The sequence below is a fragment of the Oncorhynchus kisutch genome, linkage group LG28 (assembly GCF_002021735.2).
Source record: "Oncorhynchus kisutch isolate 150728-3 linkage group LG28, Okis_V2, whole genome shotgun sequence".
Taxonomy (NCBI): domain Eukaryota; kingdom Metazoa; phylum Chordata; class Actinopteri; order Salmoniformes; family Salmonidae; genus Oncorhynchus; species Oncorhynchus kisutch.
The window spans coordinates 38,132,571-38,159,647 of record NC_034201.2 but is presented as its reverse complement, the minus strand read 5'-3'; the positions used below and the strand labels follow the sequence as shown (position 1 = coordinate 38,159,647).

The window sequence follows — 27,077 nt, the reverse complement described above, 5'->3', positions numbered from 1 at the left end:
GAAGCCACCAGTCTGCAAAATTATTACATTGCTAATTACGGACTTGAAAATTCATATTTTTCCTATTACTTGAAAATGCTTGTTATTCTGACTTGAAAATTCTTATTCATTCCTGCAAAAAATCCTCTGCATTGTAGAGTATAGAGATACCAACATTACCACTTTATCTAAAACAAGAAACAATACCCTTCCTTGCTGTTTCCACAGTTCACATAGAGGTAAGGACAACATTGCAACATGGGCTATGTTTGAACATGGGAGTTCTGTAGGTTGACCTTGATGAACAAAAAGCTTGCTCTACCACTAAGCAGGCTAAATGCATGATTTCCTTGAGGCAAAGGCTATGTTGCTAGTAGCCAAGTCAGGGAGACACTGACAGAGTGTCTCTGAAGGCCTCGCTCTCTCTCTCTCTCTTTTCCTCTCTCTCTTCGATAACCCAGATGTAGTGTGTTTGTCAGTTCAGCTCCTCATGCTCAGCCAACGACACCAGGCAGGGATGTTTCTCTGCAGAGTTGTTATAGACAGTAGAGCACAGTATAATATGATCATTAACTTCATACCAGACAATGGTTGTGAAAGATCGATATTGATGGAATACATGAACAAAAATATACATCTCAAAAAGTGTATTCACTCAATGGATTTGGTTTTCTAACATAACAGATTTTCCAGAAGTCCTCATTGTAGAAGTCCTCATTGCAGTTATGTGTTTTTACCATCAAATACTATTTAACGTGGGAGAACTTACTCAAACAATACAATAACAATTAACAGAAATATCTTTGTTGTATCACACTCTTTCAAAAGGCGTTTTTCTGAACTGTATTTGTTTTATTTGATCTGCTTTGTTCCAGGGAAATGTTGTCTACGCTGATGGTGACAGGAGGGCTGATCAGAGGAACACTCTGGGTCTGACTCTCTTCTCCGGGGGAAGGGGGGCATGTACAGTGGGACACTCAGCTCCACTCCCAGACACACTTGTTTGAAGTTGCAGGGGGAGCATCGAAACACACAGAAAGAGTGAATCAATGGAGGCATGATAATGAATTATTTCCTTGCTGGAGCAAGAGTTGGAGTGAGATATAAAAGAAGACAACATGCTGTGCAGCTAACAGCCGGGGGCCTCTGTGTGTGAATAATGGTGTGACGGTTCCCAAGGACTCCTGGCACAATTTGATGGTGGAAAAAGAAGGAGATGGCGAGGAGGATGGAAGAGTAGAAGATTCTGGGTGTTCAGGGGTTACAGATTTGTCCTGAGCCATTCCGCAGGACACGATGATACGCATCTCTCCGCTTAATTAGAGAAGAACTATTGAAGGGGTGAAATGAAGAGTTGAAATGAAAGAGAACGAGAGATGGGAGGATTATCCTCCAGTAATTATCATAGATATTAGATGGCTGGTAGCACAACGCCTCTCCAGTTAGAGTTCACCTTTTTAATGATCAAGTGACTCACTGATGATGTTGGAGATAGGAAATATTTGAATATTACATTAACTTAACTAAGTGTTTTTCTGTCAGATCTTGTATTACATTTCCCCCGGCTGGGCGTCTTTTATTCAAACTCAAGGATTGGACATTAGATTGGAGATTATTAAGACTTTGAGTGAACAGTGAGTTCTCATGTAGAAGAAAAGAAAGCCAAACATCCTCTCTGTGAACTCAGCTGGAAGTCCTTTTATTAGACAATTATTTTGGCTGGCAAACATGAATGATCTTCCAACATTTCCCTGTAATTGTTTGATCTGACAGCCAACTGCTGAAACACTAATGCATTACTTTTTGATCTCCTTTCTAGATGTATTTAGCTGTCTGTGTAAACAAGTGGATAATAATTATGCCAGCCTAACAAGGATATGGATTTATTTGCATTATACAGCTCTGCAGTATCATTTGACATATGGTTGGATGTTTCTATTGTAAAAAGAAAAAACCCTGTGGTATTTTACAATGTTCAAGATGTTGGATCATATTTTCTGTTTGACATTTTATATTTATTGAAGCTTCCTTCAGGTCTCCCTGTACGGACATCTTTCTTTCCTTTATCCAGACACCCATTGTACCTGTACAATGAAATGTGCGGTTTAGGCTCAGTGTAACAGACAAGTTAATGAGCGTAAACACTTTCCTTCTGTACTGTCCTCCTCTTCTCTTCTCGTCTTCTCTATAGGGAGGGCTGCACTGTTAAGTGCCTCACGAAAGAGATTATTCCAAGATTACAGAGGCACCTACAGTTGCCATGGTGACTCGCTTCGCTTGTCTCAAGGTGGTATGCAGAACACTCGAATCCTCTGACTTCTCGTTGTTTGCTGTCTGACCGTTGGTAGTATTTAAGGGGCTGCCTGTGGAAACTGTGGACGTGTGGAGGAAGAGATGTGGTGACAGGACATTCTCTGTTTCTGTCACACATTATTAAGGGCTAACACAGCAAACCAACAGAACGTAATTACCTCAGCGCACAGCTGACACAATGAATGTGCCGGAAACCATAAAAATACTCTATTGGAAATGATCCGTGAAGGCCGTGGAGTCATAATGAGCCTTCAAATAAAACACCAATGTGGAACCGAGAGGAGCTGGAGGAGAGGAGAGGAGCCAACCTGGGAGGTAGACAGGTGGAATAGACCTTTAGTATAGCTATCTAAAGTCACTCTCTCCTATGCTTAGCTAATGATATTCCACTACTCACTGCAGACTACAACTTCATATGTGATTATTTGTTGGACAATGACATAAAGATTGAGGTTGTCCACAGTTGCAATTTATAATGTACATGTAGGCTGTTTTTCACTAGCTGGGAAAGGTAGAGAGAGAAAACTATGAAAAATGTGCTGCGGACGCTCTCTGGTGACGGAGAGAAGCTGTGTCTTTCTACGGGTGGGTTTAATTGACTGTGCCTTTGCTAATGTAGTTATTTTCATCCCTTGGAGAGCTGTGATCTCCTTGTGATAAGCGTACCCTTCTGATGGCCTGTGTAATCTTCCCCTGTGGAGCATATAGATCCCACACAGACAGGGGACTGGCGTGAGCCGCTCTTCCTGACCTTCACACAGACAGGGGACTGGCGTGAGCCGCTCTTCCTGACCTTCACACAGACGGGACTGGCGCGAGCCGCTTTTCCTGAGCTTCACACAGACAGGGGACTGGCACATGCAGCTTTTCCTGAGCTTCACACAGACAGGGGACTGGCACGTGCAGCTTTTCCTGAGCTTCAGACAGACAGGGGACTGGCGCGAGCCGCTTTTCTTGAGCTTCACACAGACAGGGGACTGGCGCGTGCCGCTTTTCCTGAGCCTCACACAGACAGGGGCCTGACACGTACCGCTCTTCCTGAATTTCACACAGACAGGGTCATTCCTCCCCACTGCAAGCCCTGCCCCTCAGCACATTCCATCATGTGCGTGCACACACACACACACACACACACTTTCCAACCAATTACACTTGTCTCCCCTTCTTTTCCCTGTTTTTCCTCTCACCTCCTCCCCCTGACCCTTCTCTCCTCCTCCCCCTGACCCATGTCTCGTCCTTCCCGTGATCCCTATCTCCTCCTCCCCCTGACCCCTGCCGCCTCTTCCCCCTGATCCCTTTCTCCTCCTTCCCCTGATCCCTATCTCCTCCCCCCTGATCCCTATCTCCTCCTCCCCCTGACCCCTGCCGCCTCCACCCCCTGACCCGTCTCACCCCCCGACCCCTCTCTCCTCCTCCTCCTGACCCCTCTTTCCTCCTCCTCCTGAACCCCTCTCTCCTCCTCCCCCTGACTCCTATCTCCTCCTCCCCCTGACCCCTCTCGCCTCCTCCTGCTCCTGACCCCTCTCTCCTCCTCCTCCTGACCTCTCTCGCCTCCTCCTTCTGACCCCTCTCTCCTCCTCCACCTGAACCCCTCTCTCCTCCTCCTCCTCCTCCTGACCACTCTCTCCTCCTCCCCCTGACTCCTATCTCCTCCACAACACTCTGTTTCAGCCACTTGATTAATTAAGCAGATCTGCTGACGGTGCCAGCCAGCGCAGCTCGGCATGTCCTTATAATTCCATTATTAACGGCAACCATGAAAAACAAATAGACTCCCAGCGAAGGGAGCTCTGAGCACAATGCCTCTAACTCCAGCATTCCCTTTCCTCCCTCATATTGCATCGTTCTTCCTCTCCTCTCCTTTCCTCTACTCCCTCCTCTTCTCCGGCCGTGACCCCACTCTCCGACAAAGTTTCAGGAGGAGTTGGGATATGCAAAAAAAACATCAAATTAATACAAGTGTGAAATAGGACAAATATAACCACCCACAATAGAGAAATACTGTACGCACATACAGTGTGTAAGAGTCAGTGTACATTTATCTCAGCTCCACCACAGGCACTGCGGCTATTCAACGACCATCACTTATTCTGCTTTGTAAAGAACAAGAGGTCTCTTCTTCTTTTGGCTGAGACAAGCTCTAAAACTTTCCATCATTTATGAACTCACTGCCTTCCTGAAGACAAACAATGTATACGAAATGCTTCAGTCTGGTTTTAGACTCCTTCATAGCACTGAGATTGCACTTGTGAAGGTGGTAAATGACCTTTTAATGGCATCAGACCGAGGCTCTGCATCTGTCCTCGTGCTCCTAGACCTTAGTGCTGCTTTTGATACCATCGATCACCACATTCTTTTGGAGAGATTGGTCTACACGGACAAGTTCTGGCCTGGTTTAGATCTTATCTGTTGGAAAGATATCAGTTTGTCTCTGTGAATGGTTTGTCCTCTGACAAATCAACTGTAAATGTCGGTGTTCCTCAAGGTTCCGTTTTAGGACCACTCTTGTTTTCACTATATATTTTACCTCTTGGGGATGTCATTCGAAAACATAATGTTAATTTTCACTGCTATGCGGATGACACACAGCTGTACATTTCAATGAAACATGGTGAAGCCCCAAAATTGCCCTCGCTAGAAGCCTGTGTTTCAGACATAAGGAAGTGGATGGCTGCAAACTTTCTACTTTTAAACTCGGACAAAACAGAGATGCTTGTTCTAGGTCCCAAGAAACAAAGAGATCTTCTGTCGAATCTGACAATTAATCTTAATGGTTGTACAGTCGACCCAAATAAAACTGTGAAGGACCTCAGCGTTACTCTGAACCCTCATCTCTCTTTTGACGAACATATCAAGACTGTTTCAAGGACAGCTTTTTCCCATCTACGTAACATTGCAAAAATCATAAACTTTCTGTCCAAATATTATGCAGAAAAATCTATCCATGCTTTTGTTACTTCTAGGTTAGACTACTGCAATGCTCTACTTTCCGGCTACCTGGATAAAGCACTAAATAAACTTCAGTTAGTGCTAAATACGGCTGCTAGAATCCTGACTAGAACCAAAAAATGTGATCATAATACTCCAGTGCTAGCCTCCCTACACTGGCTTCCTGTCAATGCATGGGCTGATTTCAAGGTTTTACTGCTAACCTACAAAGCATTACATGGGCTTGCTCCTACCTACCTCTCTGATTTGGTCCTGCCGTACATACCTACACATACGCTACGGTCACAAGACGCAGGCCTCCTAATTGTCCCTAGAATTTCTAAGCAAACAGCTGGAGGCAGGGCTTTCTCCTATTCCATTTTTATGGAATGGTCTGCCTACCCATGTGAGAGACGCAAACTCGGTCTCAACCTTTAAGTCTTTACTGAAGACTCATCTCTTCAGTGGTTCATATGATTGAGTGTAGTCTGGCCCAGGAGTGTGAAGGTGAACGGAAAGGCTCTGGAGCAACGAACCGCTCTTGCTGTCTCTGCCTGGCCGGTTCCCCTCTTTCCACTGGGATTCTCTGCCTCTAACCCTATTACAGGCGCTGAGTCACTGGCCTACTGGTGCTCTTTCATGCCGTCCCTAGGAGGGGTGCGTCACTTGAGTGGGTTGAGTCAGTGATGTGATCTTCCTGTCTGGGTTGGCGCCCCCCCCCCCCTTGGGTTGTGCCGTGGATCTTTGTGGGCTATACTCGGCCTTGTCTCAGGATGGAAAGTTGGTGGTTGAAGATATCCCTCTAGTGGTGTGGGGGCTGTGCTTTGGCAAAGTGGGTGGGGTTATATCCTTCCTGTTTGGCCCTGTCCGGGGGTATCATCGGATGGGGCCACAGTGTCTCCTGACCCCTCCTGTCTCAGCCTCCAGTATTTATGCTGCAGTAGTTTATATGTCGGGGGGCTAGGGTCAGTTTGTTATATCTGGAGTACTTCTCCTGTCTTATCCGGTGTCCTGTGTGAATTTAAGTATGCTCTCTCTAATTCTCTCTTTCTCTCTTTCTTTCTCTCTCTCGGAGGACCTGAGCTCTTGGACCATGCCTCAGGACTACCTGGCATGATGACTCCTTGCTGTCCCCAGTCCACTTGGCCGTGCTGTTGTTCCAGTTTCAACTATTCTGCCTGCGGCTATGGAATCCTGACCTGTTCACCGACGTGCTACCTGTCCCAGACCTATTATTTGACCATGCTGGTCATTTATGAACATTTGTACATCTTGGCCATGTTCTGTTAGCCAGAAGAGGACTGGCCACCCCTCATAGCCTGGTTCCTCTCTAGGTTTCTTTCTAGGTTATGGCCTTTCTAGGGAGTTTTTCCTAGCCAACGTGCTTCAACACCTGCATTGCTTGCTGTTTGGGGTTTTAGGTTGGGTTTCTGTACAGCACTTTGAGATATCAGCTGATGTACGAAGGGCTATATAAATACATTTGATTTGATTTGATGAATGCTACTATTTGTAAAATACTCATTGGGCCAAAATTCAAGCAGATATTTTTCTGACTGAAAAATGGTCTGTGATTATAAATGTACAGTTATAGCACGAAGGGAATTGGACATTTATTCAAAACCCTCCTGACAGACCAGGGCAAAGACTAAAGCAACAGGATGCTGGGCAAAGACTAAAGCAACAGGATGCTGGAAACAGAAGAAAATAAACAACAATGCTATGCTGAACTGTCAGATGCCTAAGTAGACAAAGTAGATCATTGCAAATACCATCACTTCTTGAGGGGGGTTTCTAAAGCCAGATACCATCACTTCCTGAGGGGGGTTTCTAAAGCCAGATACCATCACTTCCTGAGGGGGGTTTCTAAAGCCAAATACAATCACTTCCTGAGGGGGGTTTCTAAAGCCAAATACAATCACTTCCTGAGGGGGGATTCTAAAGCCAAATACCATCACTTCCTGGGGGGGGGGGGTTTCTAAAGCCAGATACCATCACTTCCTGAGGGGGGTTTCTAAAGCCAATTACGCTCACTTCCTGAGGGGGGTTTCTAAAGCCAAATACCATCACCACCTGATTGGGGTTTCTAAAGCCAAATACCATCACCTCTTGAGGGGGGGGGGGTTCTAAAGCCAAATACCATCACTTCCTGAGGGGGGTTTCTAAAGCCTGATACCATCACTTCCTGAGGGGGGTTTCTAAAGCCAGATACCATCACCACCTGATTGGGGTTTCCAAAGCCGAATACCATCAGTTCTTGAGGTGGGTTTCAAAAGTCAAATACCATCACTTCCTGAGGGAGGTTTCTAAAGCCAGATACCATCACTTCCTGAGGGAGGTTTCTAAAGCCAGATACCATCACTTCCTGAGGGAGGCTTCTAAAGCCAGATACCATCACTTTCTGAGGGGGGTTTCTAAAGCCAAATACCATCACTTCCTGAGGGGGGTTTCTAAAGCCAAATACCATCCCCACCTGATTGGGGTTTCCAAAGCCGAATACCATCAGTTCTTGAGGTGGGTTTCAAAAGTCAAATACCATCACTTCCTGAGGGAGGTTTCTAAAGCCAGATACCATCACTTCCTGAGGGAGGTTTCTAAAGCCAGATACCATCACTTCCTGAGGGAGGCTTCTAAAGCCAGATACCATCACTTTCTGAGGGGGGTTTCTAAAGCAAAATACCCTCACTTGCTGGGGGGGGGGGGTTCTAAAGCCAGATACCATAACTTCCTGATTTGTGTTTCTAAAGCCAGATACCATCACTTCCTGATTGGGGTTTCTAAAGCCAAATACCGTCACTTCCTCAGAGAAGTTTCTAAAGCCAAAGTGAACTCCAACTTTGGAATGAAATTTGTCTACCTTTTATGGAACAGAACCCTCTCCCTACACAACAGCATCTGCAGAACGGGGCTCTTACCAGTGAATGTCGTTGTCCAGTATATCTACCAAGCATGGCATCCACAGGGAGAGCTTGTGTGGAAACACCTGAGATAACCTGGCATCTCGACGCAGGAATATCCATCCATAGAATATAAACCATAACACAAGATGAGCCTCTTCTTAATAAATATACCCACTCCTTGATTAAGTCTTACGTAACACATCAGCCTTGAACAATGTCTGATCAATGACATGTTTTATTAGTCCCAACCCTCTCCTTCATCCCCCTGTTAGACATCAGTTATACCCTCCTCCAAACAGACCCACCGCCAGCCATGCTCACAGCCCATCTGGAGGCTGAAAGCAAAGTAACGGTATAATGACAACAATGATTACACTAAAACCCAATTATTACTACTGTATGGTTAATGACTGTTGAGGCTTAATGGACCTGTGTTTTTTGCGAAAGCCTTCAAAATTGTCCCACACCATCTACTGCTAACAGCCTGTTTATCGGCTTTGTCCAATTGGGTGGACCGTCCTTTTCCGTCTGGGCTATCCATTTTGGGGCTCGGATCGCATATCGGGTTTCTAATCATACTGGCTGAAATGTATGGGAGAGAGAGGGGGGTTTGGTGGTGTAGAGATGGCCTCTCAGAGGTAACGTAACTCCAGTCATAGGGTGGTTTTGTCATCCTCTGTTCCAGCCCAAATCCAAACTGCCATTATTGTCTGTGTGATTAGGTTTATTAGTCCTGATGACCAGGTGCTCTCAGCCACAGCTCAGCACAGCTCAGAGGCCCATAATGAGACCTGGCTTGGCGAACAGGGCAGAGGATTGCCAGATTGTTGCGTAGCCTGAGCCAGGTTTATCTGGTCTGATCCGGTCTTATCCTGATGAGGTGGCCTGAGAGAGGGGGAAAGAGAAAGAGAGAGAAAGAGAGCGAGATAGAGATAGATTGAGAGGGAGAGAGAAGTGGATTTAAAGCTGGACTTACGAAAAGCAGTGTAGAACTCGTGCAGAGTGAGGTGTCCGTCGTTGTTGTAATCATCGTAGCGGAGCAGGTCCTGCATGGTACACTCCAGCAGACTGTCCTCCAGGTGCTCCTTCATAGAGATCTGGACAGGAGGATGGAAACCATAGACTGTATTACAATGATTATATTCCATGATTCACATTCTAGTTCTGGATATAAACCATGGGACCAAGTCGCATATAACAACTGTCTTTCTTTATTCCCTTAGCGGTCTTCCTTCTTCTCTTAACCTTTATTTTAGCCTTGTTCTATGTTTAATTCCTTTGGGAAAAGAACAGGTGCAAACTATGCACTTGGTGAGTCTTAAATCTGGCCCCATTCTGTACCATCTATAGAGTGAGGAAGAACCTGTGTGCAGAGCAAGTGAAATACTGCTTTACACACTGAGAGAACTGATGATGACATTTAGTGACATTTCTTTTTATTTCTTTCATTTCTCTGATCTTGGATGGATATCTTCCTAAAACAGAATTTATAAATGTTAAAAATTGAAATGTCTCTTGGCTATGTGTCAAGATTAATAACTGCCAACCATGATTTGATCAGATCTTCAATCAGATCTTTAAAAATGCTGAGATGCGAGAAATAGTTCTTAATGTATTCCACGTCGATCCTGTCTCCTCAAAGTATAAAAGTGCCAAGAATGTGTCCCAAATGGCACTCTGTTCCCTACATAGATCAAAAGTAGTGCACTATTATATAGGGAATAGGGTCCCAATTGGGAGGCAGGCAGTCTTTTTTTTGTTTAATGGGACATAAAGTGATTTTTTAAATAGATCACAAACTTACACATCGCTTTAGTATAGAAAGTCACACATTTAATAAAACCATCCTAATTTTCCAATTCTATTTTATAATTAGCAGTGGCTCACCCACGTGTTAAAGCAAAGTTGTTATTCTAAGCTTTTCCGTTTTGTTCAATATAGTATATACAGTGCATTCGAAAATTATTCAGACCCCTTGACAGTTTTCACATTTTGTTACGTTATAACCTTATTCTAAAAATGATTAAAAAAACATTTTCTCTCATCAATCTACACACAATACCTTATAATGACTAAGCAAAAACTGGTTTTTAGAAATGTTTGCAAAAAACAGAAATACCTTATTTACATAAGTATTCAGACCCTTTGCTATGAAACTCGAAATTGAGCTCAGGTGCATCCTGTTTCAATTGATCATCCTTGAGATATTTCTATAACTTGATAGAGTCCACCTGGGGTAATTTCCATTGATTGGACATGATTTTGAAAGGCACACACCTGTCTATATAAGATCCCATTGTTGAGAGTGCATGTCAGAGCAAAAACCAAGCAATGAGGTTGAAGGAATTGTGTCGAGGCACAGATCTGGGGAAGGGTACCAACATTTTTTTGCAGCATTGAAAGTCCCAAAGAACATTCTTAAATGGAAGAGGTTTGGAACCAATAACTGAGAAATTGGGGGAGAAGGGACTTGGTTCGGGGATGTGACCAAGAATCTGATGGGCTCTCTGACACACCTTCAGAGTTCCTCTGTTGAGATGGGAGAACCTTCCGGAAGGCCAACCATCTCTGCAGCACTCCACCAATCAGGCCTTTATACTAGAGTGGCCAGACGGAAGCCCGTCCTCAGTAAAAGGCACATGACAGCCCATTTGGAGGTTGCTAAAAGGCACCTAAAGAAATCTTAGACCATGAGAAGTGAGATTCTCTGGTCTGATGAGACCAATATTGAACTCTTTGGACTGAATGCCAAGCATCACATCTGGATGAAACCTGGCACTATCCCTATGGTGAAGCATGGTGGTGGCAGCGTCATGCTGTGGGGATGTTTTTCAGCGCCAGGGACTGGGAGACTAGTCAGGATCAAGGGAAAGATGAACGGAGCAAAGTACAGAGAGATCCTTGATGAAGACCTGCTCCAGAGCGCTCAGGACCTCAGACTGGGGCAAAGGTTAATCTTCCAACAGGACAATGACCCTAAGCACACAGCCAAGACAACGCAGGAGTGGCTTCGGGACACTTGAGTGGCTTCGGGACACGTCTCTGAATGTCCTTGAGTGGCCCAGAGCCCTGACTTGAACCTGATCTAACATTTTTGGAGAAACCTGAAAATATGCAGCGACGCTCCCCATCCACCCTGACAGAGCTTGAGAGGATCTGCAGAGAAGAATGGGAGAAATTCCCCAAATATACTGTAGGTGTGCCAAGCTTGTAGTGTCATACTCAAGAAAAATCTAGGCTGTAATCGCTGCCAAAGGTGCTTCAACAAAGTACTGAGTAAAGGGTCTAAATACTTATGTAAATGTGATATTTCGGTTTTGTATCTTTAATAAATTAGCATGTCTATAAACATGTCTATAAACATGTCTATAAACATGTTTTTGCTATGTAATTATGGGGTGTTGTGTGTAGATTGGTGAGAAAAAAAGAATTGAATACATTTTAGAATAAAGCTGTAACATAACAAAATGTGTAAAAAGTGAAGTGATCTGAATACTTTCTGTAGGCTATGATCACCTACAGATCACCTACTCATTGGTCTAAAACATTTCCACAGGTCACAATTTTAATTATACCATTATCATTTTGTAATTAATTTTGAACGATAGCATTGTGTTGAGAGAGAACAAGAGGTTCACCCAAACCTTTCTCAAAGAAAGGTAATTAACCAACTCTAACTACGTTTTGTTTCATTAAGTAGGCTGAACTGGTCCCATTGGGCCCTGGTCAAAAGTAGGGAATAGTAGAAGTACTAATCACCCATGGGTGGAGATTCATCCAAAAACACCAGTCAGTGTGGCCCTGATGCCCACCGTAATCTAATTATCTGATAAGTACACACCTGTGCCAACTCGTCACTGCCCAGACGGCCATCCTGGTCCACGTCCAGGTACTTAAACATGGTGTCCACCAGGGCTCTCTTCTGGTCCATGTCTCTCAACGTGTTCCTGTCCCCGCCGGTTAGGCCTTTAGGCTGCATATCCAGCAGCATACTCTTCAGCTTGTTGTACTCCGCCATGGTGCACGTGTCCCCTATAAAAACACAACACAGACTTTCAATTAACCTCATTAGGTTACAATGACCTTACTGCTGCAGGACTAATTGACTTTGGAGGATGGTTAAGTGTGTAAGAGTGTGTGTGTGTGTGTGTGTGTGTGTGTGTGTGTGTGTGTGTTAGCTTGCGTCTGTACGAGCTGCAGTGTGCCTGTGTATCTGCTTGCATAATATGTTTGCAGGGGGTCCAATTAATTATATTTAATCTTCCAATCCACATGAAAACAAAAGGTAAACAGTCTCATTGAGATATATTCGATGGTTTTGTCCTATTTCACTTGCTGAGGGATTAACACCCATGTTTCAAACACAGCATCAAATCCTGCCTGGTTTGTTTCCTAGCCCCCTGATGAATATGTACAGAGGAATGGAGGAGCCTAGATTAATCAAGTGAAGCTGAGAGTGTGTTTATTCCTTACTTAAAGTTATGCAAACACAGGCCACCCACTGCGTGCCTCTTTAGGACTTAATATGAATGGAGAGCATCGCTCGGCTCCCCCTTCCCTCCTCTTCCCTCCATCAACTTAGTCCTTCCCTCCTCCAACTCAGCTGCCTGTGATAGTTGACAGGAGGTTGGAGAGGTGCCTGTGCATCTCTGCCAAGTGATGAGCGCACAAAATATTAAAAGCTCATTGATATGAAGTCATTAGAAAATGTCCCCTGATCGCTGCAAAGAGCCATACCCTTTCCGGCGAGGACAAGAGATGGATTGCAATGCCTAATTCAGATTATAAACTGGGTGGTTCGAGCCCTGAATATTGATTGGCTGACATCTGTGGTATATCAGACCATATACCACGGGTATGACAAAACATGTATTCTTACTGCTCTAATTACGTTGGTAATCAGTTAATAATAGCAATAAGGCACCTCGGGGGTTTGTGATTCATGGCCAGTATACCATGGCTAAGGGTTGTGTCAAGGCATTCCGCGTTGTCTAAGAACAGCCCTTAGCCGTGGTATATTGCCATATACCAAACCCCCTCTGGCCTTATTGCTTAAGTAGACTTCAACATCAATTAATGACGTCCAGAGCGTCCAGCCTGCAGCCACACTACATATCCTCAAAACATGGTTAAAACTATACTTTTTATATCATTGATGGTCAGTCCTTGCATTCATTGTTCTGTCTATGAATTTGAGAGCGATTACATTTCTCTAGCCTTATCCGGCAGCTTTTTACCAGCAACTACCAATTGCCGCTTTAAGGCTCTAGAAAGAAGAAATGTCTCCTACATTGCTTTTTGGTGACACACAGAGGCCTGATGACTAAATTATGTTCCTTTCTTCTTCAGGACATGACCGACCCAAACAAACCAGACCTTTACGGGAACTATTTTGCCTACCCTGTATTGTCTGTTTGAGCTAAACTTGTGCCGTTGAAAAGACCCACCGCTGGCACTGCTCTGGTGCTTTCCATTAGCATGACATGGGGTCAATGCACCAGCCCTTTCTCTTCTCCTGCATTCAGTGGCTGATCAATCATTGATGAACCTGCCAGGAAGATGGGGAGGGATTCTATTTTCAAGTTTTCAAATCCGGTAATGAAATACATCTATCAAGGTGGCGGTGTGAGGAGAAAGGTCAATGGTGATACGGGATAAGTTGTTATGACACGCCATTAATCCAGGATCCTCAATTATCTCCTCGCTTTTTTCGGGGAATAGATCTCATGACCTTTCACAGACAACCGGGCCATCTGCAGCGGTCCACGGCATGCAAGAGGCAATCATGTCAAGGTCTCGGCTAAATCCCTGTTCAACGTTATTCCTTCTGGGGGGATGGAATGTGCCACGGAACAGACACCAGGGATCATCACATATTCAGTCATCATCGCTGCTTTCAAAGGAAATGGAAATCAAGGACTGCAAACCAGTGATTTACATTGTTTTCTTTATCCATTTGTTGAGATGAATGTCCTTATTTTCCCTAGTGATGCTCAGTGATGTCCCCTGCATGTCCTAGCAATAAATATTTCTCATTCTGCTGAACCCAGCAGCTAAGGAATCAGACTATCTTACAGTATATCCTCCTGTCGCTGAACTTGTACTGTACTTGGGGCTGAAATTCACTTTACTGCCTGGTTGAAATGTTAGCTGCTTAAGTGACCGATCCGAACCTGATGTCAATGTCCGGGAGACAACATCCAGTGCAATTCTGCTGTTCAACCGAGAACAACCTCAGAGCTCCCTTTTTCTAATGTCAGGAAGAAGAAGAAACTAGCCACCATGCTGCTACAGGGACAATGTGTGAACTGGTCAACTAAATTTACAAGGATAAATTAGAATATATAGCACAGATACACTGAACAAAAGAAGAGAGTATCTAATCGAGCTATTAAAATGCCAAAAATAATATAATTCAATTGAAAGCGTAGGTGTCTGAAGGCCTCCTTATATCTGTTCTGATTGGGAAGTATCAGACACAAACGAGTAAAAGCATTTTCTAATACATCAGCTGATGGAACTTTACTACAATGCCTCAAGGGCGTGAGTAGTGCTCCTGTTTGATTTATGATAGCTTGACCTCCATGGGCTGAGATGATTGGGTTATTTATCGCCATGCCGTCTGTGTCCTGTTAAAACGCAGAAAGATTGACTTCCCTCTTGGGTAATTATGGAGATGATAGATAGATAGATACTTTCCTCACTCCACTTGAGCGACATCAGGTCGGAAGTCATCGTCTTCGTCCCAAATAGCATCCTAGTCCTTGTGTGGTGCACCACTTTTGACCAGAGTTCTATGGGCCCTGGTCAAAAGTAATCCACTTAATAGGGAATAAGGTGCCATTTGGGATGCAGACGGTGAATCAATGCCTGGTCAGGGGTCGTTTGAGAGTTATATGTTGCATGGACATTGCCCTCTTTGAGACATGAGCCAATTAAATACTTGCCCGTTTAATTTAGACATAAGTTCTCACAGAGATAGCCTATAACTATCGCCCAAAGCCAACTAAAGTAGCCTGCGATGCAGCATCTAACGGCAGCCACATACTGTACTGTAATAGAGAAAACTTTACTTCTGTCTCAATCTGCCAGGGTAAATAAAGTACATGTAGTCACAAGACAAATCAACAACACAGAGACCACTTAAAAACCCCATCTCTCTTTTCAACCCAACTCAAAAAATACATAATCTATGCTGTCACAAATCTGGAAGAATGTGACTGTAGTGAAACGGGAATGTTTGCCATAAGAGCTCTGCCAAGGGAAAACTATAGCTTTTTTGTATTGTGGCAATTGTGACAACAATCTGTGTTTATTACAAGAACAAGCCAGAAGGAATGGCAAGCTACATAAGAGAAACAATCAATGTTCCAAGCACGTCTTGAGATCCCAGTCTTCATATTATTTAAGTGGTGGATGTGGCATGGTGTCATGCATTAAGTATTGCCATTGACAGAATGCCTCAGAATGCACCTAGCCCAATAACTCAACCATATAATGCCTATATTCTCAATGTTTCACCAGCTAATAGATGTTTACTTCTATTGGTGTTTCTTGAATGAATCCATGCTCTGAAAAATCAATCAACTCCCAATAGCAATGCCATCTTGGGTAGCAAGATGCCCAGCAACTCTCAACTTGGACAGTTTAATCTATAGTGATAGCTCAGGGATAGTATATCATATTATATTGTTTTTAGATCAGTGCCAAGGATTCTGAGGACAGTAGTTTAACAGCCATTGAGAAGTAATCTCAATCGTTCTCCCAACATTTTTGTCATGTCTCACATTTCCAAATGATGCCATTATATTAGCTGAGTAAAGACATCCAGTCTCCCCCATATGTACTGCAGTCAGGAGGTGTGTGTGCTTGGCAAACATTATCTGACTTACTGCATCTTGGGACAGGCTAAATGAGAACTTGTTGCAACATGAGAGGTATTGGCAAAGCAGTGAAGGAGAAATACTGTAGGAGGACTGCTATGGAAACCTTCCGTGCTAAAACCACACATCGGTACTATATATGCTAGCTGCACCTCCCTCTCTATCTCTGCATTCTCCCAGTTTTAAAGTACATGTGTATATACTATTTTGTGGAGTAACACACCTGTTAAACTTCCAAGATCAAAACGCACCTTTGGAGATATAAAACAGGAATATCCTGAATTGGGATCATCTAAAATGTGTGGAAAAACTATCACTTCCCACTGGGCACATCATGTCATTTCAACATAGATAATTAGGTAATATTTGGTTGAGACGTTGATCAATGAGATTACCACCTATATTCACCCACTCAAAAAGACAGCAAAAAGTTAGTTGAATTTCCAATGTGTTATCACTATGTGTCACGACTTCCGCCGAAGTTGGCTCCCCTGCCTGTTCGGGCGGTCACCGTCCTACTAGCCACTACCGATCCCTTTTTCGTTTGTCTGTTGGTTTTGTCTTATTAGTTTCACCTGTGTGTATTTTAGTTTAATTAGTGTCCTTATATATAGTAGGTTGTCCCGCCCTTGTTTTGTGCGGGATTGTTTTTGTTACTCTGTTGTATGGTGGTTTTTGTGTGTTTATTCTCCGGACTATTTTGGTCCTGTGTTTGGGCTGGTCAATTGTAAGCGCCCTGTGTGTTGGCGTGACCGTTTTGTGCGCCGGAGAATAAATTGAAAATCTACTGAACCCTGCTCTCTGCGCCTGATTCCACCCACCACTCCTAGTAAATCGTGACACTATGTTTTCAACCTTCCAAAAGCACAACCAAATTCCAATGGCAAAACAATGTCAGATATTTGGTTAAATTGTTAATCCAAATGTCTATCACTGCGCTTTAACCATGTAAAAGCAAAGCAAAGTTCACATAGGAATACAATTTGAGATATTTTGTTTATTTATACTAGGATTCTCCAACGCTGTTCCTGAAGAGCTACCCTCCTGTAGGTTTTCGCTCCAACCCTTGTTGCAACTTAACCTGATTTAACTAAATAAAATCAATCCAAACTTTAAATGCACTTCGAATAAACTTTGATTTGATTTAGTCCTATTCTTTAACTTAGATTTTTGGTTGAGATGGAGATGTAAATCTAACATTCATTTTCAGACTAACTGGAATTAAAGCCAGACTAAGTCAGTCGTACAGTTGGAACTACCCAAACAGAAGATACATCTCCTTCAAATGTTGATATTTGGTTGCGTTAATAACCAAACACAATTCAATATCCCCTTTGAAATACAATAAGCAGCCTATTAATGTGTGGCCAAGTTAACAAATGATCGGTTGGATTCACATCTCCAACTAATCCAACAATAAAAGTTAAAGAATGGGACCCCACTGGGTACACACTGGTTGAATCAACATTGTTTCCACATAATTTCAACAAAATTACATTGAACCAACTTGGAATAGACGATGAATTGTCATATGTGCTCAGTGGGACACATTATTGTTACTATTTTCCAACAGGGCAGAAAAGTACTGTAATCAAACTATACAACACCTTTTTCTACTCTACAATAAAGTATGGTCTAGGACGAGTGTTCATGATGTCTTGCAGTGTATTGTGTATTATTGTGTAATAAACAGTCAGGTGACTTTCACAGTCATCTCTTCTATTGTGGCTCCTACACTTTTACCAATGTGTTTCTCAACCACCCAGTCAAATCACCAACCCAATCGAAGCCACAAATAAACCCCACCTGTACATGTAAATAGAGTTGCACTTGCCGTCGCGACATAATAGATTGTTAAAGAAAATAATTGTGAAGCTAGCGCTCAGCTAACAGATTAGGAGTACAAGTGTAGGACGTTGATGACATTTTTAGCATACATTTCTCTGACCACACCTGCAGTGTAAGCTACAGTAATCTCCTGGCTTGTCCTGGCTATTGGCTGAGCTAGGGCTGCAGACTGCCGCCTCAGAGGAACAGAGGGTTTAAATTGCCTGGCTAGCTGCTGGGAACAGCAGCCTCAGTGACCCCCATCCACACTGAGGCCCAGAGACCAATCACAAACAGCCATCATTAGCCTGCTCCGTCACACTGGTGACCTTGTGTGTACCTTTCAGATGCTTGAAAGGGAGATGGAGAAACTACTTCAGAAAGGTACAGAAACTGTGCTGTGTGCAATGTTGCTACTGTAAGTTGTACAAGTGTTAATCATTATATTTTTTTACATTTGTCTGCAAACATAGCAACAAGATGAAACATACATAATTAACTGTACAGGAGCTCATCAACTTTTGCCTGGTTGCTTAGACTTAATTAATCACTGTACAGCAGGAAGAGAAAGACAATTAACTATGTAAGGGGCATTTACAGTAATTGGATGATAGAGTTCAACTTTTGAGAGCAGAACTATAATGACAAAGACTTTTAGAATACTTTCAATAAATGTATAATTAAAAATGACAGCATAAACTACCAAAACTACTCTTCAGCTGTTGATGGACAATGGGTTGCTGTCTCTGAAGTACATATGTACAGATGTAGGATCTTAATTTGAGCCAGTTTTCTACAGTAGGGAAATTATCCTGCAGTAACAGGAAATGTTCATTATTATGTGGATTATAATCCATGAATTGTTTTTGTAAGTGAACATTTCAAAGTGGAAATTAAAAACTCCAGAAGCCTTTTCACACCTCACATATACTACACGTTTTATATTTCCTGCATTGTAGGAAAGTTTTCCTGCAACGGGGTGATCGAATTAAGATCCTACATCTGTAGTATGAGCAGATACCTGACTAGGGAAAAGCATTGCATTCATTTACAATGCAGTGGAATAGCAAAAAAGTCAAATAAAAAAATAAAAAAATAAAGGTGAAAGAAAGTATGAGAGGAACAGCCCTTTCATTCTCTAATGACTTCCATAGTCAGAAAGAGAAAGAGAAATGCAATATCTTCCTTTCATCTCAGAGTTTTATCTTTCATCTACCTTACATTTAATCTTTGACTGGTTGCCTTCTAAAAATGAGTTTTCACTGCTGCACTATTTTGTGTTGGAACTCCACGACAGAGAAGACATTTTTCTTATGTAAATGTGGCAGCTTCAACAACTAAGTAACTACCCTTCTGCTCGGAATGTGCAAAGATGACACTGAAATGCAATATCATTATCAGTTATATGAGATACATTTCGACAGGGCTCTTTTAAAAAAAATGTGAGGTACTGTTTAAAAACACTTCACAAAATGTAGATTTGTACTTTTTACAGATGCTTAGATAACAGAAGACTCACATTTCCATATATTTTAGGAAAGGTAGATACAGAGAATGGTGGGAAGTAATTGTCATAGCCTCCGTTCTTTACTTGAGTGAATAAATTAGTATAGATATGCTTTGTTTAAAACACATTTTGGCTTTATTCAATTCAATCAAGTAGAGGCCCATTTGATTGTTGCGGGATAGTTCAAGCTTCATGTTTGTAACTCGTATTATGATTCAGCTCTAGGTTGGTTTGTTTCATTTCTTTTCAAACGAAGGCTAAGTAGTTTGCTGTTTGATTTCCATGTCTCAATCTCCATAACTACACAATTATTGTAACTTTAAACCAAGCTAATTTAAATGTGTGCTTATGAAAAGTGGGAATGACTGTGGATACATGTTCCTCTTTTGCAGATCTATGCAATCATTGTTGTTCTAATTTACAGATAAACAATTACAGTATGATAATGTGTGCTGCTTAACCACACTAACTTGAATGTTTGGTAGCAACTCTCACAAAAGTACAACTCACAAAAAAACATTTCACAATTTTTTTTTCAACCTAGTTAAATCGTGTTCTAAAATGCATGCTCTTCACTTCCTGAAATAACCATACAGTAGTTACCAAATCCAGACACAAGGCCAAGTGCAATGTGTGTTTTCAGTGACCACCAGAGCTTCCATTAGACAGAAACATCTGCCAGTAAACACCAACTCCCGCTGGTGGCATGGACTTCGCTATTGACCCATGAAACCATTACTCTCTGATGCAACCTTCAAGGGCAATTTTAGAATAAGCTGTTCTTATGACCAGCAATATAGGTTGACTGCACAAACAGCCCTGGGGAGGAGATGCAATCTTTCTTTCGCCTCACACAGACACAGTAGGCCTATAGAGGGTACAGTATTCTCACTACTGGCTGATATGATGAATCACCTTCTGCCACGCAAGAATCCTACTTTTAATTGGGGAAAAAATGCCTGAATGTTGGCACTACATTAATGAGCAGTGTTTCCTCATCATAGATTATGTCTCCATTAATTTGAGGGGAAAAGATATCAACCTTTTTTTTAAACTGCACATGCAGAAGCTATTGGTTGCCCGGAGGTGAGTTACATTGGTAGCAGTACATTGATGTCAAGTCATTAGTGGTTTACACATGGAGCTCCTCAACTTCCTCCCTCTCTCTGCCAGCAGGTAGTGTGAAGGAAAGTCATTAACCGGAGAACAGAACTAATGAAGGGATAAATTAACAGAACAACAAACAAATACAGCATGGTTCACCCTGCCTGGCTCCTACCTAGCTAAAGTTCATTATACTATCTGAGGCAGAAACGTCTGCAACGGGGTAACAATCTTAACAGCATGGTTCACCCTGCCTGGCTCCTACCTAGCTAAAGTTCATTATACTATCTGAGGCAGAAACGTCTGCAACGGGGTAACAATCTTAACAGTATGGTTTACCCTGCCTGGCTCCTACCTAGCTAAAGTTCATTATACTATCTGAGGCAGAAACGTCTGCAACGCATTGACTACTGGTTGAACACAGTTAGTGAGTCAGACCGCACCACCTCCCCTATATATAACTGACCACAGTGTGAATGTCGAGCAGGCAAATGTATCATTGGCCTGGCCAGTTAAGCATGCACCACTTCAACCCTCGTCCCTACAGAGAATAGCCTGTAAAACTTTTTAGTGGGGCTGTAAAATTATCTTTCCCCCAATGTTGTGAATCTATACCAGAATATGGATTCTAGCTGCCGGATGGATTTCCAACATTACAATCTCATAGCTGTGTGAGTCACACTTTTAGCAGGAGGTTGTCAGATAGAATGACATGTTTCAAAGCAGAGGTCTTAAGCCATTAAAATACCTATTGGCTCTCTGTCCCCTCAATATCACCCGTCGAGCCTCTATCCTCCAACGCCTGTCACTCACACTGCCGAATTTAAGAGGGGGTAGTCTCAGAGGTCCACGGAATTTACTTCTAAACGGACGCAAATGCGATTCATTCACTTATATTTTCCCCCCCCCGCACCTCTTTTCCAGGGCTTCTTCATTAGGCCAGGGCTTCTTCATTAGGCCAGGGCTTCTTCATTAGGCCAGGGCTTGACAATGCAGGCTAAATGAACAGGAGGCTCAGACAATGAAGAATTTGGGTCAGGATGATAATAGGAAACACACAGCAGCAGCACTGTTTCCCCCTGAAGCTACAGTCTCTCCCTCCCACAGCCCTCCTGATCATCCAGGTTACTAATTTGAGAACATGGGGGAAGAGGAGTTCAACGACAGATCCACTTAATTAAAAGCGTGACAAAAGTCTTTAGGTCCTCCGTGCCGGTATCATATCTAGATTATAGACTGTGTCTGTGATAAAAGCAAATAGACTCCTTGGGGAAACAGCAGAGACGAGACAGTCTGATATAGACGTTATTAGAAATCGTTGCAGTGTGGATAGGCCTCATACTCAGCAAATTAACAGTAGTAGTCCTACTAATCATTATACCTTTTAATACTGAAATCTCTGTCCTTAAGAGAGGGCTACTAGGTTACATGCCACAAGAAACAATTTTCTTTTCAAAATGTGTTTCTGATAAAATGTTACATAGAATTCTAAGAAAGCTAATGAGAATTTTCATTACGAACCATTATCATTCTCATAATCATCCCATACTGTGTCCCATCTTTGTTTTACCTACTTGTCATCATACTCAACTAGAAACATTATCCCCTTCTCAGCGGTTGAGCTATCTCGTCTCTCTTGAGCCTTTTGAACTTATAATGAAAATAATGAATCATTAGGGAAACCAAGACTTTTAAAAAACACAACCAATTACCAGGCCTAACACAGGATAAAGGCTACAATATCACCCAGTCTATCTGGGGCACGGGGAGGCGGTACAAATTAATAATTGTCACATTAATAATTCATTAGAGCCAAGTAAAATAATCCACACAGTCTCTGGCCACATGAGGGGAAGTAGATAAAAGTCTAGTTTTACATTTTGTAATATCGTATGCTATAAAACAATGTTATGTTGAATAATTTGCCCGGCTAACTACAAATCATTACACTGGATTTGTTATTGAATTAAAAATGTGCTCCTAATTGGAGATTGTTATCAATTGTAATACTGAAATAACAGGTACATCCAACCTCCAATGGCTCAACGGTTACAAATGCAAACGTTTTAAGTCTGCATTGACTTTCTATTTAATGGCAGCCATCTTGATGATGTTTTAATTAAGCAGAGGTAATCGTATTAAGCTTACCAGCCACATTTTCTGATTAAATCTCGGCTGTATCCTTCGTAGATAGACTCTTATATATTACATTAATCGATCAGGGGTCCACACTCATATGTTCTCAAAAGTGTTCTCAAGATAGAGAACGTGTTGTAATACGAGATAGTGTTCTATCGTTGATGACGAGCCGACACATTCATCTGGGTTAGCATGACACACATCGTTCATTCCTTAGATTCCTTCCATCCTTTTAGAACGTCTGACCATGCTCCTTCAATAACATTCATACTGAATATTATTGGGCCAGTAACCTAAAAGTCGCTGGTTCTAATCCCTGAGCCGACTAGGTGAAAAATCTATTGATGTGCCCTTGAGCAAGGCACTTAACCTTAATTGATACCATAAGCCGCTCTGGATAGGAGCATCTGCTAAATGACTAAAATGTACAAATGTACTCTACATCACAACGTTGTGAAACGTTGTAGTTGTTAACCACATTGTTCATTCATACCCAACTACTGAAAACATATTGTTCATTCATACCCAACTACTGAAAACACATCGTCCGTTCATACCCAACTACTGAAAACACATCGTTCATTCATACCCAACTACTGAAAACACATCGTTCATTCATACCCAACTACTGAAAACATATTGTTCATTCATACCCAACTACTGAAAACACATCATCCATTCATATCCAACTACTGAAAACACATCGTTCATTCATACCCAACTACTGAAAACATATTGTTAATTCATACCCAACTACTGAAAACACATCGTCCATTCATACCCAACTACTGAAAACACATCGTCCATTCATACCCAACTACTGAAAACACATCGTTCATTCATACCCAACTACTGAAAACATATTGTTCATTCATACCCAACTACTGAAAACACATCGTCCATTCATACCCAACTACTGAAAACACATCGTCCATTCATACCCAACTACTGAAAACACATAGTTCATTCATACCCAACTACTGAAAACACATCGTTCATCCATATCCAACTACTGAAAACATATTGTTTATTCATACCCAACTGCTGAAAACACATCGTCCATTCATACCCAACTACTGAAAACACATCGTCCATTCATACCCAACTACTGAAAACACATCGTCCATTCATACCCAACTACTGAAAACACATCGTCCATTCATACCCAACTACTGAAAACACATCGTTCATTCATACCCAACTACTGAAAACACATCGTCCATTCATACCCAACTACTGAAAACACATCGTCCATTCATACCCAACTACTGAAAACACATTGTTCATTCATACCCAACTACTGAAAACACATTGTTCATTCATACCCAACTACTGAAAACACATCATCCATTCATACCCAACTACTGAAAACACATCGTTCATTCATACCCAACTACTGAAAAGACATCGTCCATTCATACCCAACTACTGAAAACACATCCTCCATTCATACCCAGCTACTGAAAACACATCGTCCATTCATACCCAACTACTGAAAACACATCTTCCATTCATACCCAACTACTGAAAACACATCGTCCATTCATACCCAACTACTGAAAACACATCGTCCATTCATACCCAACTACTGAAAACACATCGTCCATTCATACCCAACTACTGAAAACACATCGTCCATCCATATCCAACTACTGAAAACACATCGTCCATTCATACCCAACTACTGAAAACACATCGTCCATCCATACCCAACTACTGAAAACACAACGTCCATCCATACCCAACTACTGAAAACACATCGTCCATTCATACCCAACTACTGAAAACACATCGTCCATCCATACCCAACTACTGAAAACACATCGTCCATTCATACCCAACTACTGAAAACACATCGTCCATCCATATCCAACTACTGAAAACACATCGTCCATTCATACCCAACTACTGAAAACACATCGTTCATCCATACCCAACTCCTGAAAACACATCGTTCATCCATATCCAACTCCTGAAAACACATCGTTCATCCATACCCAACTCCTGAAAACACATCGTTCATCCATATCCAACTCCTGAAAACACATCGTTCATCCATACCCAACTCCTGAAAACACATCGTTCATCCATACCCAACTCCTGAAAACACATCGTCCATCCATACCCAACTACTGAAAACACATCGTCCATCCATACCCAACTACTGAAAACACATCGTCCATTCATACCCAACTACTGAAAACACATCGTCCATCCATATCCAACTACTGAAAACACATCGTCCATTCATACCCAACTACTGAAAACACATCGTTCATCCATACCCAACTCCTGAAAACACATCGTCCATCCATATCCAACTACTGAAAACACATCGTCCATTCATACCCAACTACTGAAAACACATCGTTCATCCATACCCAACTCCTGAAAACACATCGTCCATCCATATCCAACTACTGAAAACACATCGTCCATTCATACCCAACTACTGAAAACACATCGTTCATCCATACCCAACTACTGAAAACACATCGTCCATCCATACCCAACTACTGAAAACACATCGTCCATCCATATCCAACTACTGAAAACACATCGTCCATTCATACCCAACTACTGAAAACACATCGTTCATCCATATCCAACTCCTGAAAACAAATGATGACATGTTTTATTTTTTTTGTCTGGTACTTTCATTAGTGCTAGACGGTTATTGTTCATAACCCAAGACTGTCTGCTGTCCTGAGGCATATATCTGCCTGGTCAGATGGCAGAAGAGTAAAGGGGGCAGGAGGGAGGAGAACAGAAGTTCAACTATGTGAGAAAAGATGACTTCTTAAGACGGCTCCCAAACCTGCTGATGCAGCCACAATTTAACTGGCAGTATCCAGAGTCATATTTTACATGAAATGTACTGTCAGATGTGTAATTTTGCTGTGAGGTCCCATTGGTGATTCTCTCATCTGCAAAGAGAAGCTATGTGCAACATTAGAGGCTTAAATGAAAGAACAGTAAAGATAATTGAAGTTGTAGCATGGCCTGACCTAATGAGATATTACATACTCTGCCCACAGATCAAAGACACTTCGAATTGTCTCTGCCAACATACAGGTGTTTCTGGGTAGGGGAGGTCAGCTCGGGATAATTGGTCTGTTTCCCAAATAGCATCCTATTCCATATATAGTGTACAACTTATGACCAGAGTGCACTAAATAGGGAATAAGGAGTAATTTCCGGACGCACACATGCTCTTCTCCCTACAGTATCACAGCTGAACACAGATGTGAACATACAGAGCTATCATTTCAGATTAGTTATGGATTTTAAAGCGAAGAAGACATTACCATGAGGAATTTACACCATTCACACACATCCACAAGAATAACAGCGGGTCACATTCACATAAAAAGGTGAACATAAAAACATATGTTTGGTTAATACGATAGTGACTGACTACGACAGATGATGTATTGCCGCAATGACATGCAGGACGGTGGAAATGACTGAGATTATCGCTGGCACAGTACCACCTTCAGAGCATCACCTGCCTGGGTTTTATCAACACTGCCCCTCCGCCAGCAGACAGACATGCAGCAAAGTAAGGGACATGAAGTGGAAATATCATGGACGTCTGCCTTGTGTGTCGATGCCCTGGGAAGGAAAGCACTGGAACTGTGGTTGTGTCCCAAATGGCACCCTATTCCCTGGTCAAATGTAGTTTACTACATAGAGAATTGGCTGCCAGTTGGGATGCCAACTCTGCTCACTTCTCAGCACCACAACGCTCATTCCCTTCTGTTCCAACAGCTGCAACTCTCAGCTGTGACTCGGCACATGCCAGAGACCAGTCAGTCACTTCATGATTTAATAAGTCAAAAGACACTGGCCATTGTTTTTCTGAACGGAGGGCTATGCGGAGAGCTATTCGGAGAGCTACGTGGAGGGCTATGGGGAGGGCTATGTGGAGAGCTATGTGGAGGGCTATGTGGAGGGCTATGCGGAGGGCTATGCGGAGAGCTATGTGGAGGGCTATGGGGAGGGCTATGCCGGAGGGCTATGCCGGAGGGCTATGTGGAGGGCTATGCGGAGAGCTATGCGGAGAGCTATGCGGAGGGCTATGTGGAGGGCTATGCGGAGGGCTATGCGGAGAGCTATGTGGAGGGCTATGGGGAGGGCTATGCCGGAGGGCTATGCCGGAGGGCTATGCGGAGGGCTATGCGGAGAGCTATGCGGAGAGCTATGCGGAGAGCTATGTGGAGGGCTATGCGGAGGGCTATGCGGAGAGCTATGTGGAGGGCTATGGGGAGGGCTATGCCGGAGGGCTATGCCGGAGGGCTATGTGGAGGGCTATGCGGAGAGCTATGCCGGAGGGCTATGTGGAGGGCTATGTGGAGAGCTATGTGGAGGGCTATGTGGAGAGCTATGTGGAGAGCTATGTGGAGGGCTATGTGGAGGGCTATGTGGAGAGCTATGTGGAGGGCTATGTGGAGGGCTATGTGGAGGGCTATGTGGAGAGCTATGTGGAGAGCTATG

General features: G+C 42.8%; 1 protein-coding gene across 1 annotated transcript in view; it reads right to left on the bottom strand.

Moving 5' to 3' along the window:
• The window catches only part of LOC109873382 (follistatin-related protein 4-like), a 259,021-nt gene that overhangs the window by 70,632 nt on the left and 161,312 nt on the right, over window positions 1–27,077 (bottom strand). The window contains exons 5-6 of the mRNA XM_031808574.1: window positions 11,962–12,152; window positions 9,097–9,217 (exon numbers count right to left, since the gene is read on the bottom strand). Of these exons, the coding sequence (XP_031664434.1) occupies window positions 9,097–9,217; window positions 11,962–12,152 (312 nt within the window). The remainder of the gene's footprint in view (window positions 1–9,096; window positions 9,218–11,961; window positions 12,153–27,077) is intronic.